Source organism: Dermacentor silvarum, chromosome 3 (genome assembly GCF_013339745.2).
Source record: "Dermacentor silvarum isolate Dsil-2018 chromosome 3, BIME_Dsil_1.4, whole genome shotgun sequence".
Classification (NCBI taxonomy): Eukaryota; Metazoa; Arthropoda; class Arachnida; order Ixodida; family Ixodidae; genus Dermacentor; species Dermacentor silvarum.
This window is the reverse complement of record NC_051156.1, coordinates 217,645,771-217,665,125: the sequence shown is the minus strand read 5'-3', so window position 1 is coordinate 217,665,125 and position 19,355 is coordinate 217,645,771. Positions and strand designations below refer to the sequence as shown.

General features: G+C 50.3%; 1 protein-coding gene across 1 annotated transcript in view; it reads left to right on the top strand.

Moving 5' to 3' along the window:
* LOC119445219 (SKI family transcriptional corepressor 1) overlaps positions 1 to 19,355 on the top strand; it is a 56,246-nt gene that overhangs the window by 19,271 nt on the left and 17,620 nt on the right. Inside the window, exons 2-7 of the mRNA XM_049664928.1 lie at positions 7,175 to 7,243; positions 8,097 to 8,894; positions 10,055 to 10,461; positions 16,143 to 16,363; positions 16,807 to 16,820; positions 17,920 to 18,081. Of these exons, the coding sequence (XP_049520885.1) occupies positions 7,175 to 7,243; positions 8,097 to 8,894; positions 10,055 to 10,461; positions 16,143 to 16,363; positions 16,807 to 16,820; positions 17,920 to 18,081 (1,671 nt within the window). The remainder of the gene's footprint in view (positions 1 to 7,174; positions 7,244 to 8,096; positions 8,895 to 10,054; positions 10,462 to 16,142; positions 16,364 to 16,806; positions 16,821 to 17,919; positions 18,082 to 19,355) is intronic.

Below are 19,355 nucleotides of genomic sequence, written 5' to 3'. Positions count from 1 at the left end.
GAAGTTAACTTCGGCGTTCAGTTCCTCCGATATTTTAATAGTTACGTGATGGGAGACCAATCTTTTTTTTTCCTGCCAAGTGCATAAAGATAGAGCGTTGATGTAAACTATACGAGCATAAATTGATATAACGTTGCCCTTCATGTCCCTTTAAGCAGGACTGCTGCTGGTCCGACAGGTCGATGTCCCAATGATAGTACTACGTTGCAGTGACCTGAATGAACAAAGCTGGCATCGTTTAGCCGCTTTAAAGCGAAGCTTTACTTGCCTACATTCGCAGGTTTGGCGTGGCTGACCGATAAAGTAGTGCGAGTTAAGCGCCCTTCTGTTCTTCGTAAAATAAAAAAAGAAAAGAAAGAAATTTCTATATAAAATATCGGCAAATAATGTAGGCTAACAGATATATCTAAAGCATACCGACCTGTTAATAAAATGGCGCAGTATATTCAAAGGATTAATGGATTTACTTCATTTTATCTTATTTATCAATTTGGTACGTGCTCCTGGGTGTATGACCACTTTTGGGCAATCCTCCAGAATGGGTAGGCGCCACTGTGACATCAGAAAGTACAGAATCCTTAAACGTATACAAATATGTATCGTATGTACCTGTCTGTGCATGCGCCTGTCATCACCCTTCTTCCCTCAACAGGCGTTATACATGACTTTCATCCTCGCGAAGTCACGGCGTAGACGTATCACACGGTGCATTCGCCTGATTATGCAGTTAAATAACATAGAATTGCACGTTATTAATGTTACGGATAAACGTAAGCATCGCATGAGGTTGCACGCTGCATAGGATGAAAGTAAACACAACTGTACGCGCAGCGCCGTTAGTATTACAGAAATTAATTAACCGCTTCGCTTCTCATGAATTTCAACACGTGTGTTGGATCTTCATAATTTGTTTTTATAGGAGCAACATAAAAGAAATATTGAAAAAATTCTGGTAGGGCATGGCTAGCCAGTCGCGCCTTCCAAGGAACTTGTCGCTCATTCGCTGGTGCAACATTCGTCAAGAGCGCAATGGCGTAGCGCCGAAAGATATATATATATATATATATATATATATATATATATATATATATATATATATAATAAATGGGGCAGGAAGGAAGAAACTTTCGCCAGTCGATTAATCAGGAAGCTCAGCTGAGCTTAATTATCTATGTGATTGGTAATTAAATAGTCTCGAGCGCTCTTTGTTCCCCAGCTTCTCGTCCGTAGTTCGGGCAGGATAACCTGCTCTTGTTTATGCCCGGTTGTGCTCTTTCCGGCGCAGGAAAAAGTTATCGGGTATCAGCTGTGCAAGGCGTGTACGTCGCTCATCAAACGGCCGCGAAAGAAAGCGAGTTGCAGGCAGGCGACTATATCAACGTGTCTGGCACCCTGAAGAGGAAGAAATGGTTTCGGAACAACGCGATAAACGATATCTGATACCTATAGCTGCTGCTGCGCTCGGCGTCTGAAGCAGGGCGCCGCGAATGCATGCCGTGTGAGGAAACTGCCCAGCCGGGGCCGATCGGATGACATCGATAATCTGCGGGGCACAGACTCCATCGCAACCTTCGTCGTCTATAGGTGCATATTAAATTTACTTTGGATGGACATCATCAGTTACAACGAAAAAAGAGCGTAGCAAGGCTCATCTGTGGGTATATGATGAAGTGAGGGCAGAACGTATTTCACGCTTTGGGGCATCGTTCCGGTGTCTAGAAAATGTTTGCTATATTCGCAAAGTGGCGTCTAGCTTTTCATGTTCTTGCACGCACGCTTCCTTGAGCTCGTTCATGTTATTGACGCCGTCAACTTTGAATTAGTGTACCGCCAATCATTTTCCCAAGTGCGGAAAAGACTGTGCGAATTAACCTAACTGATAAAAAATATTTAAAAAATATGTCCTCAACACTGCGAGTAAACATCAGTCACTTGGTTATTTTATTTCTGCTGGTAATACGAACGTGTAATGCCTATTCAACCTCATATTTGCCGCAGTTGTGTACTTACATCACTGTCTAAAATACTGGTGATATAGCAGATCACAGACTGTCTATACGTCCAGCCCTAATTGGCTTACTTGCTGACTGACGTACTTGCATTTGACAGGACTTGGAGGTGCTGTAGCCGTTTAAATTATCGTCAGCGTATTATCACGACCATGGCGCAGTTATCGTCAACATGTGGCAACTATGTAAGATGCGAAGCAGCTTATGGTCGGGGCTATGTCACTCCCTCCCTCCCTCCCTCGATCCGCCGCGCGGCGTCCACACCCCTAATGCGCATGCGCATCCTCCTCCCCTCCTCTCCTCTCTTTGTCTCATCTCCTCTCCTCCCTCCTCGTCTCATCTCCTCTCCTCTCGGCATTCCTCCTCTCCTCTCGGCATTCCTCCTCTCCTCTCCGACGCTCCTCTCCTCTCCGGATTGCGCAACGAATGGCAACACCTGCGGCTCCGCGCGCGATAATGCGAAGCAGCTTAGGTTAAAGACGCGACGGTAGGCGCCCTAGAGGCACCGGCAACAGTCACCAACGCCGCGCGCGTTCGGTGCGAACGCGGGAAAAACGCCGACGGCGTCGACAACAGTTCTGCGCGTTGCTGGTGCTGCTGCATGTCCAAGTTTATACAGCTAATAAAACTACCTTGAGTCGACCCCATGGCTGCTTCGCATACTACTCAGGGTTCCCCTACGGGAAGATGGTGTAATTTTCTTGTCTGACCTCTTAGAGCGTAGGTCTCTGGTACTGTGAATCGTTATGAAGCTGGCTCAGGCCATTCAAAACGTTGTACCCGCATTTTTGTTTAAAATATGCTGCGAATTGTAACTGGAACAGCGCTTTTGGAGAAAGGCGTCCACAATGACTAAGCTAAATTTGGGCATTTCCTCCCCGCTGCACTTTTGAATCTCACAAGTATATCCACCGAGTCACCTTTAAATTGAATCGATGGACCCATAGAAAACCATGGCTCGTCGTATTTTTCAGTTCAATTTCATTTTCATTGCACAATGTAAAAAGTGTCAGAGAGAGGGAGGTAAAGAACTTTACATAAGCCCAAACCCCACGGTGTAAACTTTCGACGGATTTTCGTCGTCGGCCGGAGTCGTCAGGAACAATGCGACGCCGGGGGACGACGCTCGTTCGACGCCAAAGGCTGACCATGCCAGACCAAAGTGCCAATGCCCGAATTGACTAGTAAAGCATGAAAGCAGGCCGACGTCGGCCGGCGCGGGAAATCCGTCGGAAAGTTGTTTTTTGTGGTTGAGACTTCACCAAAAAGCAGAGATGTCAGCCTGAGATAACGTTTAAGTGTGTGTGTGTGTGTGTTATTCTGTGTTAAGTATGGGTTACTTAAACTGAAGTTCTAACAGTGCAGAGAGAGAGATTCATTTTTTTAATCTCAAGAGCCCTAGCAATGCAGGGACACATGATCTCATCACTACGTTCTGTTAGCACAACTAAATGTGAACTATACAGGATGCATTTGTTCATTCAAACGTTCAAAGAATATGCAAAAGCAGGGACATTTCGGAAAGAAAAAAGAAAACACCCCAACCCCGCTCTACATAGAGGCGCGCACGCGTAAAACCGAGGCTTCAGAACAGCGACAGTGGAAGAGATCCGTGCTAAAGACGCGGCAACAGGCAGGCGCGGACGGCCACCAACCACCGGGAAACAATTAAATCCCGCCAAAGCAAACTCCTTGCAAAACCCCGATAATGCACCCTGATCGACAGTAAACGAGTTAGAGCCCAATCCTCTATGTGTGTATGGAAGCGGGAACCAGGGTGAAGTGGGAAGGTGGGGAGGGGGGGGGGGGGGGGTAGCAAGAAGCGGCAGAGTGCGGCACCGAAGGAACCCCAGCTCTAACCCCACCGACCTCTTCACGGCTGTTTCGCAGCGGTGCCAGCGCAGCCCAACCGGCCTATACCTCGCCGTCCTGTGTTGGTGCGCCGTGACCAGATTTTCTCCCGCACAGCCTGTGCCCCGAGCTCGGTGTAATGACATTTCACGGTACAAAGGAACCACGAGATGGGCACCACGCCGACAGGAGGCGTGTGCGTCTGTGTGTGTGTGCGACCCCAAACCCGGCGCTGTATAACGCCACACCGCTGTTATACTGCCAGTGCATCTCTTTCTTTCTCTTTCGCGAACAGTGGCTTTCAAACCACCACCGGCTTAACTCCACCGCCCCCCCCCCCTCCTTCCCCCTCTATCCACCGTTTCCGTCCGACCGACGAGCGCATCTTCTTCCCTTTCCGCAGCCATTGCAGCTTTGTTATCCTCTGCTCCCTTCTTTTTTTGGCCGAGTGCGACGCGCGGGGGTCTGCATCGTTGGGCGTCGCCAGTGGGTCGTGAAATGCAGCCCGATCGACGAAGACCCAGGGCTAGAAGCGTTGCGGGGAAGCGCGCCTCTGCGGCTGTTTCGACGAAGCCAGAACCACGCTGCCGGCTCTGGGCGTGGGACGAAGGACGATGGGATGAAGCGGGGATTCCGGATTACTCCTGCGACGAGCAGCGATTGGTGAGACGCGTCGTGCGAAACGATGCAGTCAGTGCGTTGGCGCCAGGGACCGGGCGCAAAAGAAATGGGTCCCGGAGAAAGACTCGGGATATATAGGGAGGCGGAACAAGTTCCCCGGGAGTATATTGCGGAGAGATAGGGTCTCGTCGGAACTGTGCTTCGATCTCAGTCCTTGTAGCCGTCTTAAATCTGTGCGCCCTGTTAGGTATACAAGCAGAGATTGTTTTAAGTGCAGTTGGATGACGAGATAGGTTGCAGAAGCGGCCGTGTATTGCGTAGTGCGTCTTTTTGTGGATCATATTAGGATTCCATGCGAAAAAAATGGGCAAGTTTGCACCTGGTCGTGCAAAGCTTAGGCACAGCGAAACTGTCGATCCTCATGTCTTACTGGCTGCTACTGCTAGGTATTAATTTGGTTGCTGTTAGGTCTTAACTTCGTTGCTGCTAGGTCTTAACTTGGTTCAACTTAACTACGTATGTAGGGAAGGTATTCTTTAGCGATCATTTTCGGAAGTACGTTCCCTTTCGCGACATTTCGCGTGCCTAGCGCTGGACGCGTCTGCGCCTATGAGCGACAGCGTTCCTGGCATGCCACAAACGCAGGCAGGCTAACCAAGGTTGTCACAGTGCCAAGAACGCTGTTGCTTGCCGACGCCGAACGCGTTGGAGGCTAGCCGCCCGATATCTATAGCGAAAGTTGACACGACTAGGCCCAGCCCCTTTTATGGCAAACTCCGAGGCCAAGCGCATGCACACTGGGCGAAAGCTATGCACAGTGTACGGGCGGCGCGCAGCAGACGACACGCCAGGATGGCGTCACGGCGCGTGCGCAGTAGCGCGCAGCTGGCGGGTGCTCGGTGGAGCCGTGTCTGTGTCGAGCGAAGCGAGCGCGCAGCTGAGCCGGCGGTTACTAGGTAACGCGAGGTGATGTCATCGCTACTGCTTCGGCGCATGCGCGACTAGGCAGAGCGTTCGGCGCCAGCAGCAGCTCTGCGCGTTGCCTCGTTGGTGCTGCTACAATTTCTTTCTCTATCTCGCTCTCATGTTCTCTTTCCCTCTCCCGAGCATTGCGCGCGCCGCGTGCATGCTCTCCATCCCTCTCCTTAACGTCTTATGCCAAAGCAACATGTGCACGGCACGGAGAGGAGGAGATGCACACGCCGCTCCGCGAGGTGGTTGCTAGGCAACGCAGTGACGTCATAGCTCGGCGAGGTTTTGTGGCAGCAGGTGGCACTTCTTACAGTTAGCTAAAACAGCTTCACTGTAAAAAAAAAAGAAAAAAAAAAAGCTCCGAGGCTAAAGGTTCACGAAAGAACCGATTTAAAGTGTGCGGAGCCATGAGTACATTGTTCACAGACTATGATACGATGTGGAATTTACCAAACGATATATGCATCTATACTTCAACATGCAGCGTCTCCCAACTGTTGTTGTTGTGACCTACCAGAAACAGCGCACCACGTCCTTTGTGTGGGCCGCCAGTATGCGCCAACGGCAGTTGCTGGCTGATTCTCTATCCAAAATCGGCAATCGACCGCTTACCTTGGCCTTGGCCAAGCTTACCTTGGCCTTACCTTGGCCTTACCATCGACCTTGGCCAGACTGCGATTCCAGTTGGCAAAGCTGTTCGTGCATTACTTGCATCCTGCACACCATGGGGCAACAGCGTCTGATGTAAAAGGTCCATCTGACAGACTATGATGCGCCGCCGTTCACGTTGTCACTACACATCACCTTCTTTCACTTCCCTTCCATTTATCCTGGCGCACAATAGCAGGCTAGACGGGTCAACCTCAGGCCAACCTATCTGCCATTTTCTCTCTCTCTCTCTGTCTCTGTTATTCAATGCTTGAAAAGTATGGCGTCGGCTTGCTTGTGTACTTGAATATTTGAGGTTTCTTGTTTTGAACCAAATGAAGAAGTGCGCGCCCTGAGCGGATGACGTGATAAATGTAAGGTAAGCGAAGCGTAACCTGTTTCTGAACGCAGGGGAAATAAAGGAAGAGTTTGGGACCACGTCTATACAAATAAGCGTTCGGAGCAGCAAGGATCTTTCAGGAATTGAGAGACATTGATAAATGGAGGGCTCTTAGTTTAGACGAAATACTGAACGCTGTATTAAAGCTTGTCGGCATTTTCTTTAATCGTGAGCGTGAGTCAAATGCTCAACTTGAACGCAAACATTGTCGGCCACTTTACAGGAAAATGAAAGATTTAACTCTTGTAAACCTCGTTACCACGAACGAAAGGTCTGTTTGGCTGCCACACGCGAGTTTATGTTTTCTTCTGCCACACGCGAGCGTGGTCAGAATAAACGCACACATCACTCTTGCTTACTTATTTTAATGAGAAACGTCCCTATATCTAGCCTTTTGCTACACGACATCAGTTAATATTGCTCTGTGCCATGACGTCACGAAATTATTGATGACGATTTCGACATTTCGACATTTCGACAGCAACCTTCGTATCGAATTACATCTATTTAAAGTGTTTCCTCGCTCTCCGTACTTTATAAGTGCAATCCTTTTCCGCGAGAGAATATTGTGGTATAGAGCTTTTTACGCCTTCGAAAATACGTGCAATTACTCCTTAAATTCGTGTGTTGTTGCATCAGCGCTCAAGAAGGTGACTTTATGCTGTCGTTTCAGAAGCACCCGTCCCCGTCCACCACGCGCCCGGAGCCACGGGACCTCTTCTGGAACCGAACCACGGCGCAGGTGAGCAGGCGAATACGGAAGGTACGGGATACGAATATTACTGAACCAGTCAGCTGCTGTGCTCAACCCGTATCATATGTATAGCAGTCCGGCAAGCGCCACAAGACAGGTGTGAATCTTGTCAGCTACAGTTTAACTTGATGAAAATGTAGGTACTAATGTGCATTGGAGATAGGAGTTCTAGGAACGGCAGAACCATTATTAGAGGCCGCGCCACCGGTCCGGCGCGCATAAGAATACAAGCAGAGGTTAGGTTCTGTGCATGCGGCAGTAGTGGCACGCTAAGGCACGTCAACTGATTGTGTCCGCGTACTTTCTAGAGCTCTCAATTCGAAATTTGGAGGCTATACTCAATGCCACGGGCGATTGTGGGGGTTTTCATACATAAGGACCCGAAAACGTGACCTTTACGGTGTTTATTTATTTATTAATTTGTTTGTTTGTTTGTTTGTTTGTTTGTTTGTTTGTTTGTTTGTTTGTTTGTTTGTTTGTTTGTTTGTTTGCACAATATGAATCAGTACAAACTCGCCCAGCTGTTCGTTCATCCGTCCGTCCGTCCGTACGCCCACATACTGAAATACTTGCAGCATGCTACTCCTGTAAAAGGAAAGAAATTAATGTGAAGCGGACTTCTCCCCATTAAGTATCATGATGTGGAGAAGCCTACCTCAGTTCACCCTTTCTTAGCGAGCCACGTAGATATTTCGAAGCTCGATCATTGCGGTTAGCACATACAAGCGCTTCGCTCCCTAGCACCGCTCCTGGTTGGTTGCGCGTTACATAAAAGTAGAGGTGTGCTTGACTTCGAAGACCTCCGAAGAACATTTGACGCAGGTCACTGCGCTGTTCGCAGGAGCAGCCGCATCCATCACCACGCAGCAGCGGTGGCAGCGGCGGCCGCCACTCGTCATCCCAACAGCAGCAGCAGCAGCAGCAGGCAGCCGCCGCGGCCAACGAGGTTCGCACCGTGCTCCTGTACGGCGTGCCCATCGTGGCGCTGGTGATCGAGGGCCAGGAGCGGCTCAGCCTGGCGCAGATCTCCAACACGCTGCTCAAGGACTACTCGTACAACGAGATACACAACCGTCGCGTGGCCCTGGGCATCACCTGCGTCCAGTGCACGCCCGTGCAGCTGGAGCTGCTGCGGCGAGCGGGCGCCATGCCGGTCTCGTCGCGGCGCTGCGGCATGATCACCAAGCGCGAGGCCGAGCGGCTCTGCAAGTCCTTCCTGACGGACACGCCGCCGCCGAAGCTGCCCGAAAACTTCGCCTTCGACGTGAGCCACCAGTGCGCGTGGGGCTGCCGGGGCAGCTTCGTGCCGGCGCGATACAACTCGTCGCGCGCAAAGTGCATCAAGTGCGCCTACTGCTCGCTCTTCTTCAGCCCCAACAAGTTCATCTTCCACTCGCACCGACTGCCGGACTCCAAGTACGTGCAACCGGACGCAGCAAACTTCAACTCCTGGCGGAGGCACATCAAGCTCAGTGGGACTCCTCCGGAGGACGTCAGCTACGCCTGGGAGGACGTCAAGGCCATGTTCAACGGGGGCTCGAGGCGACGCGTGGCCGTCTCTTCTTCTTCCTCGTCCTCGTCCTCTTCCGCGGCCTCCAAGAGGGCGCGCTCCTCGGCTGGCGACAGGGACGCTCTCCAGGTGGGTCGCGTGACCGCTGGGAGACCGTGTATTCCCACTGTTTCAGTACTGGTTGGTGTCGACGGCGCCTTCGGCACAAACTGCCCGAAAGCCTATGTCCTTTTTCAGTTACTAAAGAAAGCGATGTCGGTCTCACAGGAGGCAGAGGGTCTTGTTCGTGGTCTCCTGCTCGCGTTCGAATTAGACATGGTTTAGCGAAGTAACAAGTTACAGAAACACCTAGCACCTGCCGCTACAACGAGGTCACAGTATCCGCTCGCTCAACACAAGGCCGCAAGACAGGTCTTCAGCCAAAGCAACGAACTAATCTACACTAACACCCACTTGGAACGTCCCACGGCGTAACGCGTGCGTTCCTATGATATACGTATACGTAACGGTGCTATGGTTACCATTAAAGATTATCGTCATTACAACCGTCGCAGTGTTACTCTCTGAACAACTCCAGTGATCACCGAATTCACCAAGCTCAAGCTCACTCATCAGTAGAATATTTGTAATGATGCGCGTTACTTACGGCAACCATTACGAGGTGGTGATAAATAAGATACAGAGCAAGTGGCCGTCACGATGAACATGGATTCGCGCCTAGAAGCTCGATAGGCGCCTTCCGAGGCCACTTCATCTGTGGAAACATAGTGAACCGATCGCGAATTTCTTTTCGTCGTTATAATTGCTTACGTTCATAACGAATACCGGATATATAACGCTTAATAGAGTAACAGCGCATGGAACACAGTAATGGGGAGGAACAGATGAGGCGCTGTTCATTCGAACTTCGTTCATCTCTTCCGTTTGACTCGTGTTCTATGCACTATTTAACAAAAATATGTACCAACCAACCCAAGTACATGACACTCTTTTGCAGATATTACGCAGGTATTTTATGTCCCATGTCACACGGATCACTTTCAATCGCGATAGAGCCCGACCAGGATCGGGTTTCTCGATCGCGATTCGCTTCTTTGCTCAAGCTGCAGAAGGGAACAAATCGAAATCGTCAAATTCAATCCCTATAGGGCTCGATCGTGATTGAAAGAGCCCAGTGTGACCGATGCATTAACGGCGGACGCGACTTCGTTATAACGAGGTTTAACCGTGTGTTATGCTTATGACTACTGGTGAGCGGGCGTGTAAGCGGCGCGGTGCACACATTGCAGGCGCCGAAGCCGCAGCCTCAGCCGGTGACCGCCCCGCCGGCGCCCTACTTTCCGGTGCTGCCTCTGTCGAGCGGCGCGCCGGCGGCGCTCTTCCCGCCGCCGCTGCTGTGCCTGAGCGGCAGCAAGGCGACCGGCGGCGGAACACCGGTGTTCGGCGACTACGTCTGGATGGGCGGCGGCAGCGCCAAGCCCTACGGCACGGCCGCCCTATGGCCTCCACCGCCGCCGCCGCCAGGACCGCCGAGGCTGCTGGCCGCCGAGCCGGCCTTCGCGTCTTCGCTGGCCGACGATGCGCCGCCGACCGCGCTGCTGGGAGGCCTGGGGGGCGGCGCGCCGCCGCTGTCCTACGCGTCCGCCTTCAGGCCCGTGGCCGGCACGGCCGTGGGCCGCGTCGCCAGGTCTCCCACGTGAGTCCCGTTATCGCCACCGTATAGATAGACTCACAAGCCGTTGAGTTTGAATCGTCTTCAAGGCGATGACTTTCCGCTTCATTGAAAATGGATTAGACCTAAAGGCGCTCTGAGGCACTGTTGCGAGCGATTGCTGAAAGTTGGTGAGGTGCATTGAGAAATGTCCCTCCTGTTCCGCCGATGTACATGGAAAGCCGTTGTTATGCGTTTGAATTACTCAATAACTTTTTTTTACTTCTCCAGCGTCAGCAAGCATTTAATCATCATTTACATAACAGCGTAACGGATAATAACAGCCACCATTTGCACATTTATTTGTACAGCAGCGTGTTCTAACATGAACTCATCGATAGAAAAAAAGAAAAGGCAATCGTGCTCGCCGTGACGCACTATTTTTCAGTGTTTTAAGGTTCTTTCTTCTTTTTTGCAAAATTAGGCATATTTTGTAGTCTTGTCTGATTTTTCGCTGTGTGATCAATACCCTTCGAGAGTACGTGCCAAGTTTTAAGCAATCAACACCAACCTATCAGAAAGAAACGACCTCGAAAATTTGTGCTCAGCCATGCAGGCGGAGTTGCGCACGACTGGCCAATAATGGTAGACGTTGAAAACCCAGTATACACCACAAACCGGTTACTACATCATTCACATCATTTGCAGTTACGGAAGGAAGTAGTAGTCTCGGAAACTTCGTTCGGGCGGGCTCGAGGCGGGCGGTCCGAATGAGTATTCGGGCAGAGACGGCATGACCATACAGCGTTTACATAAACGGCCGAATTCACAAAGCTTTTTGTTTCTAAAAGTGCTCTTTGCCATTGGAGGACGCCTCGCTATTAATAAGTTCCACATCAGGATTGGCTGGCATTTGCTCTTACGAAACATTCTGGCGCTAAGAGCTTTTTGCGGATGCCGGCCTTGCTTTCTGGCAGGGCCATAATCTCGGTGGCAAGATTCACTGAAACAAGGCAACAGAGTTCGCGCACAGAGCACCCAGCTCTTCGTTGAGGCTGCGCCTCGGACGGCGCTGGTGCAACGCGGAGAGATCGCATTTTTAATAATCCGAGTCACGTTTATTAACGTAAAGGTGTGGTGCAATCTCGGCTGCCTTTTCATGGTCTTCTAAAGGCTTCTACTGCAGTCTATGCCGCCTCTCTGAAACTTACTGAAGCAACGACCACTCTCAACAATGTTAAAGGACTCTTAAGGACCACTTTGAAGATATGCATCCTGAATAGTGGATTTACGGCGGAAAAAAAAAAAGGGGGGGGGGGGGGGGGGGAGAGAACCGTCAATTATCTTGGACTTGTCGTTAGTGAAACAACCAATCCTCGCGTTTCAAAAGTTCCTAAAGCAGCCAACTTATATGCGCGGCCGCCGCGGCTAACAGCTAAGAGAGAGAGAGAGAGCGTAACGATCCCAAACTTTACTAACCACATTACCTAAATGCTTTCATGAGCGCATCCCGCAGGTGAAACACAGCTCACGCGACTCAGTAGCGAAATCCTTCAAAGCGTTCGCGCACGCGCCGCAAACCATAGAAAAAAAAAAAGCAAGTTCCACGATTGACTCTCCCGCAATTAAAGGCGTCTTCTTTTCCCCACGGCCGGGTTCTTACCACAATTAGCGCAGCGGCACACACACACACAGCCCGCCGTTTCTCTGCCGGAAGCAGCGAAGCGTGCTGCGCCGCGCACTCCCTTCTTAAACCGCCGCGTAAGCCCATTTCGAGCGCAAATTAATAGTGTCCGTATCGAGCAAAGACAGGCAAAACAGCAAGCCGCGCCGTGCCGGCTCTGGAGGATGTTTCATTAACGGCGGCCTTTTGACGACAAAGGCAAAGCGCGACACAGGGGGCTTTGCCGGCGGCGAAGAAAGGGACGGCGCTCTCCTCTTTCAGCGAGGACCCTTTTGCACGGATTAGCCGAGGCGACCGAGCAACCGCGAAATTGCGGCCGACCGCGGGATAAGCCGCGGCATCGAAACCGCACAAGCGCGCCACGCGCCACCGAGCGGTGGCGGCTGCACCGCTGCTGTCGTCGACGGAAGCCTCGATTTGAGAGGATTACAGGGAAGCGATGCAGCCAAGCGGCCTCCCCTGTGGCTCTCTCTCGTGTGCATGTGTGTATATACGAATGCATGCGAGAGCGAGCGTGTTCTGCGTGATACGCGAAGTGCGGCCGAAGTTTAGCAAGTAGCAGAGTGTGTTGTTGCCCGGGCGTTGTATACTTGTCAGAACGCCGCTGAGTGAGCTGCGATTCCAGCCTTCCAATAGAAGGACCGCGCTGCACTTTTCCCCGGTATAGTTGTCATGCCGGAGTCGAGATGAGCGAATTTAGATAAGTGGTCGCAGCTGTCTTTTTGCTGGCGTTTTATTTCACCGAATTCGGCAATATCTCGTGTCCGTGACCACTTCGGGTGGTTCGGAATGAGCGATGCGCAGTCGTTTCGGGTATACACGGAGGATGGTTAGTGTTAGTGGGTGACGGAACACGGTATGACGACAAACGGAATAATGGTCTGGCTTGACGTCGACGGTCCAGATTATAGTTTCGACCGACTGGAGTTCGTTAGTGTGCACCTAAATCTAACTAGAAGAGCGTTTTCTCTCTGGATTCCGCGCTCATCAAAATGTGGCCGCCAAGGCTCTATGCTGTATAGCATCAAAACGCGGCACCCACGAAGACAATGCAATGGGTATTCGGTCGGCACAAGCCCGGTATGCTGTTTAAAACCATGTAGAGGCCAGCAAGAATATTTGCTCCTAAACTACTTTCAGTGCTGATATACTTCTTCTGTAGACGTTGTAGTGTGCCGAACAAGCTAAATGCGCTATAGGTCGTACGCCTTGCACACGCTTTATACATATATTGCAATTGGCGTGCTTATGGGTCTAGACGCCGAGTACAGTTGCGAATTTTCTTACTGCGCACGAAGTTCTTCGACACGTCAAGGCGTGCTGGAGGCCTGTTGATACGCCTTGTGCGTTCTCACTCGGATTTTGCCTCCGCGCAAGGAATTCGGTTACCGAGGAGCGAAGCAAGATAAGGAAAATATATTGCGATTAATGGCACCACATCTCGAGCTATGGGCGCCGTGAACGCATCTCTCTACTTATGTTCACCCCAACATTCTTTGTTCACGCTGCATGTTGACTTACAGCTCGAGGTCGACGAACCCAGAGCCTTCCGCTACGCCGTCTCTCATAGCCCCAGAGTTGCTCTGGGACGTTAAATTCGAATGAATCAATCAATGCACGTAGACGTATGTACGTCTAGGCAGGTGAAAGTGAAGGTCGCGGGTTCAAATTTCAGCTGCTGTGGACGCCGTCCTAAAAGTGAAAAAAAAAAAAAATGGTGACTCAATAGCGCACGACAGAAAGCCACAGCTGCTGTGTAAATTGAGCGTATACGTGGTGCGCTGCGTTTAGGGCACGTAGAAGATAACCCTGACTTCAATGAAGATGCAGTCGTTGAAGGCCTCCACACACAAACACACACACACAAAAATAAAATAAGGGAGAAGGAGATGAAACAACATGCTGCCTATTACTTCACCTTCCTCCAGAAATCCGTGTCAAAACTAAACCTCACACCTATCATCACTGAAGAAAATAACAACACGGAAGTTCGCGGTTTCCCTTGCGGTGTTACCAAGAAGCGGCGTTAATCACTCCATAATATCGGCGGTCTCAATTTGTCCTCTCGAGTCTTTGTTTAACGCGAATTGCAGCAGCATCTTGACTGCACGCAATTTGTACCTTCAGCGTCTCTCGGGCGTCAGCGGCAGCGATTACTGGCGATTCTCGGCGGTAAACCGCCACTTTGCGCCGATGACTCTGTTAGCGGGGCGCATGCCGCGCCAATTACGTTCCGGTTTCCCCTAGCCCCATTCGCGCCTTCGTCGAAGTGCAGGAGGCCACCGCTTTCACGCTATACCCCCCTCCCAGCCCCCACCCCCCTTGAAGGCCGCGCTTTCGTGTCCGCAGTTCAACGGCCAAAGTGTGCGCAGTGGCAGCTGTTCCGTTCTCCGACAGCCACGGTGACCAATTACGATTATGCCTCGCGGCGGTATCCCAGTAGCTTTGGCGTTGCGTTCTTGAGACCGAGGCCGCGGTTCGACTCCAGCCACGGCGGCCGCATTCCGATGGGGGCGGAATGCAAAAACGCTCGTGTACCGTGCACGTTAGAGAACCCCATGTGGTCAAAACTAAGCTAGGGGTGGGACTTCATGTTTGAATACAATTAGTTCATTCACCACAAACTTTGAGGTTACCAAAGAAGCTCGAGAACAAGTTTCAAGGACCGCGCAAAGAGCGGTGGAACGAAAAATGTTAGGGGTAACGTTAGGAGAAAGGAAGAGAGCGCTGTTAATCAGAGAGCAAACTGTGATAGCCGATATTTTAGTTGGCATTAAGAGAAAAGAAATGGAGCTGGGCAGGCCATGTAATGCGTAGAGTAGATAACCGGTGGACCATTAGAGTTGCAGAATGGTTGCCAAGGGAATAGAAGCGCCGTCACGGATGGCAGAAAATCAGGTAGGATGATGAAATTAGGAAATTTTCAGGTGCAAGTTGGAATCAGCTAGCGCAAGGCAGGAGTAATTGGAGATCGCTAGGAGAGGTCTTCGTACTGCAGAGGACATAAAAATAGGCTAATGATGATTTCGTACACCTCAGAGGGTCATCCGGAAATAAGAAGAACCGTAAATTTACAGAATTCAAACCTGGATTCTGGATTCAGCCCCTCGCCCACTTTTCAGATGGTCTGGACTGGAGAACTTGATTAATTAAGAACCTCAACTCTGATGGAAAGCAAGAAGAGCCATTCAAGAGCTATAACCAGCTAGCTCAAAGACGCAGGTACATTATCTGGCATGATTTGCTGTTATCTCTCTGTGTTTCTTGTCCGGAGACAACTTTAAACAGGATGGACCCGATACCATTTTCTGAGTCCAGGATACCGTGGCCACATCTAGCTGGCACTGGCGCAAAAGGCTATACGCGCACAACTGCAGTTCTTGAAGTGCACCGACCTGAGTGACCATTTATAGACCTGTGCATCCTCCCGCGTGAACACTGTGCTCATTCTCCCTCTTTCTATTCCCCCTTTCCCTTGCCCCCGGCGTAGGGTAGCAAACCGGACCCTCGTTTGGTTGACCTTCTTGCCTTTCCTCTCGTTGCTTTATCTCTCTTTCCTAGTGTTTATGCTTTTTCCATGTTCTTTTTAGGATTTATAAGCTAGTCCGGTGTTACAATTAATAATCACGACGCTATCTGGTATGATTTGCTTCTATATCCATCTGGTTATTTTATTATTTCATTTCCGTTTAAGGTTTATAAGCCGCCTCTCAAGCAACAAACATTTCAATTCATGTACAGTCAGTTCAGCGTACGGTGTATTCTTCTCTGACTCCTGCTCACAAAGTTAGTCAAGAATTCGACGAAAGCTCTAAAGTATATCGATGTTCGTGTCCTTAATGCGAAAAAATTGAGGAGAAAAAAAAACTAACAATGAGGAGACAGGCCAAGCACTAGTACTGCCTGTTCACTGTCAGTGTTGGCTCTTTGTGGCACAGAGCACATAACCTTCACTATGCATTTGAATTGGGAAATGGGAGTTGGCTTCGAGCTATATCGGGCTTTCTCCTAAGTAGAGGGCCGGGTGCATTCGACGCCGCAGGCTGCGGTCGTCGACGCCCGCCTGCGACACGACCACGGACCCGAGCCGCGCTGCTTCGGGTGGCGGTGCGACGGGGGCGGCTGCGGGCTCCGAGGCCAGCGACGGGGCGCGCTCCGAGGACGAGGACTCGGACAGCTTTCATGGCGAGGTGGACGTCACCGACACCAGCAGCGACGACGGCCGCACGATGGTGGCCGCCGCCGCGCCGGCGCACACCAGCTGTGAGTGACAGACAGCTAGCCATGCACACCTCAGATTCGCGTATACTTTTGTCAGCGACATGCTAAGAATGCAGCGGCAAGTGCCCCTCAAAGAGAGTGTGTCTACATGTATATCTGTATACATGCATAACAGCTAAGCACCTCGACCTATATGGTCGAGGTGCTTCGTCCTTCTTGGGCGCTGAGGCTTCGTGAGCTAAGGAATCGTGAAGTGTTAGTGAAAATAATTTCTTTATGTGAAATGTAAGAAATGTGGTGCATATTACTTTCGACTGTTGCTCCTGCTGCACCCACCTACACTAAGGAGGCGTGGGCGGTGTTGGCGAGGAGCGCTCACGAGATATCAGAAAACATGCTCACTGAAAATCTTTAAACTGCCCATTTGTTCTGTAACCTTCTTCTTAGTGCTCACACCTGCTGATCTCGCCTGTTCGTGCGTGCAGTGAATGACCTCGGCGTGCTCATAGAGACAGAGAGAGAGAAAAAAAAAACGATAGCAGGGACGTTAACGCAGGACTGATCCCGGTTGGCTACCCTGCACTGGGGAAGGAGAAAAGGGAGAACAATTTTAAGAGGAGGAGAGAAAGCCAAGTGTTGACGTGCACCGGAGTCACCGTCGTAATAGGAATTCTCAGTGCTGTGTCACAAACGGTCGCGCAGCCCGGTTGTCTTCAGGAATCGAAGCAGCGCTATTGTGGCCATCTGCAGCTGCGTTGTGTGAAACCGTGGTCCCAAGATCTTGTTTAGTGAGAAAGGTGTTCCGTCTAGCTAGGTTATAGTGGGGCAGACGGAAAGCTTTTCATATTAGATAGATTGGCTGTAGCATAGCAAATGCTCTGCAGTTATTTTGTCCCCATAGTTTTTAAGCTATGCTCATTGCTGCTGACCAACTAGGTCACCTCTTCTTCGTGCCGGCGACATCTGCAAGGAAAACCAATTATTTAAGCGCGGAGGGACGAAAGGCAGGCGTACCACGTCTTCTTCTTCTTTTTGGAACGGGCGAGTAGGGGAAGAAGCTTCTTCTACATTTTGGCTTGTTATTGTCTATAATGCAAAACACGCACGGGTGTTGGAGCGGGATTCGAAATACTTGTAGCTGACTGATGAGCCCTTGAAGTGTGACTTTAGGTCAGGGTCCCAAGCGCGCTGCCCATGGCCCACATATTAGAAATATGTGGCCCGCAAAGCTTTCCACTTCAACATCTCATTTCGCTTCAACAACGTTGGTGTTGAAGACAAAGACGATAGGGGATTGCTGTGGCCCACGCCTATGGGTGGAACAGAAAAATCTGTTCAATAAGACAATAGACAACAAAAACTTGACTGTAGCTCTCCACCCACAAAGTAATGGCGCAAATGTCTTTCCTTGGAATAGAATGTTCAGCGTATATCTCATACTGGATTAATATAGGCAATGCGAGAAAAAGAAAGAAAGAAAGAAAGAAAAAAAAAGAAGATGGTTTACTGCACAGTTGAATTCACTTGTCTCACTGGGGTCCTTTGAGAATGAGAGGCTGCAAATAGTTTTTATACTTTTGACAGCAGAACCCACATAGAATAACTCGGATGTGGCATCCTTACGTAATTTGACGTCACTTGTGCTCGCAGCGTCGCCGCCGCCAAGCCCAGCGGCTTCGGAGACAGCGGCCGAGAGTCGAGCGGACGGTGGCCGCACGCCGGTGCCGGACACCAGCGACGCTGGTATCGCCAACAAGCAGGTGCGTGCGTTTGCAGGGGAAATCCATCGGAGCAATGTGAACGTTAGGGCTAGCTAGTGTCTATACATGCTGTTTTTTCATCGGCAGAAGACGAATGAAACACCGGATGTGCCTATTCTAGACACTGTCTGATAAACACTCTTTATAAGCAGCGAGATGGCTTTCTCGCTGTGCTTCATGCCAAAATATGGTGGTCGACAAATGATGCTTAACTGGAGAGTACCTGTGGCTGCTGGTGACGTTTTCTTCGCGCAGTGTGTGTGTGTGTGTGTGAAGTACATAAAATTGCTTAGCATGTAATAGGCGACACGTGTTTAACGCTTAACCAGCGCTTCTGTGATGAACGCTGCCGCCATACATTGGGAATCTAACTATGCGAGAGAGCAAAGCTTAAGATCTTCAAAAAAGCTGTATTCCGTCATATATAGTCTAACCTGCCATTTTAATTGCCCTGATAGGCTCAAAGTGTGGCTACACCGTCTTCGATTGGCTCTAAAAGCAAACATGACGGCATTGGACAACATCGGCTATTAGACAATGTCCTGAACGCCACCAAGGAGATAAGAACCTTTTAGCGATCGCGAACGCGATTCTGCCACTAGATGGCGGACCCAAGGGGAGAGCCCTAGGTCCGGGCGCCCCTAGGGCTCCCTTGGGGGGCCTATCGCCCTTCAGGGCACCCATGAGTATATAGTTATCAGCTAGCTAATCTGAATACACCACTTCAAAACGTCCTGCTGGGAAAGTGTGTCCTTGCGGTAGGGAAGTTTAACCTGAAGTTATACGGCGTAAATCCAGCTGTCTTGAACACGCTCGTATTCGTAAACTACAATGACAGAGGAAATATGAGATGCTCGCGCACAGAGCAGATATGCAGACCCACGGGAAATCAGTAAGGGTGTGCGACTTGCAATCTTTGAGACCGAATCGAATACGAATCGAATAGTTCTCGAATAGCTTTCGAATGACGAACAACCGTTTTCACCATTATTAAAAGACAATTTCTCTTTTCCTATAGTATTCACAACGTAAGCAAGTTTCTGTCGTCACATTGTACGTCGTGAAGTGTTCTTTACTAAAACCACAAATACAGCATTGGGAACCAATAGACGGTTCGTTCGCATACTCAAGACTCTTCCGTGAGTGCGAATGATTGCAGCTTAGCCGGAATTATATGGCTGCTTGAGCGGCATAGCGTGCTCTACTATGTAACCTATACATTTATTGATTCAATATTATGTCTTATCGCGCACAGTCGACGATTTCAGATATTC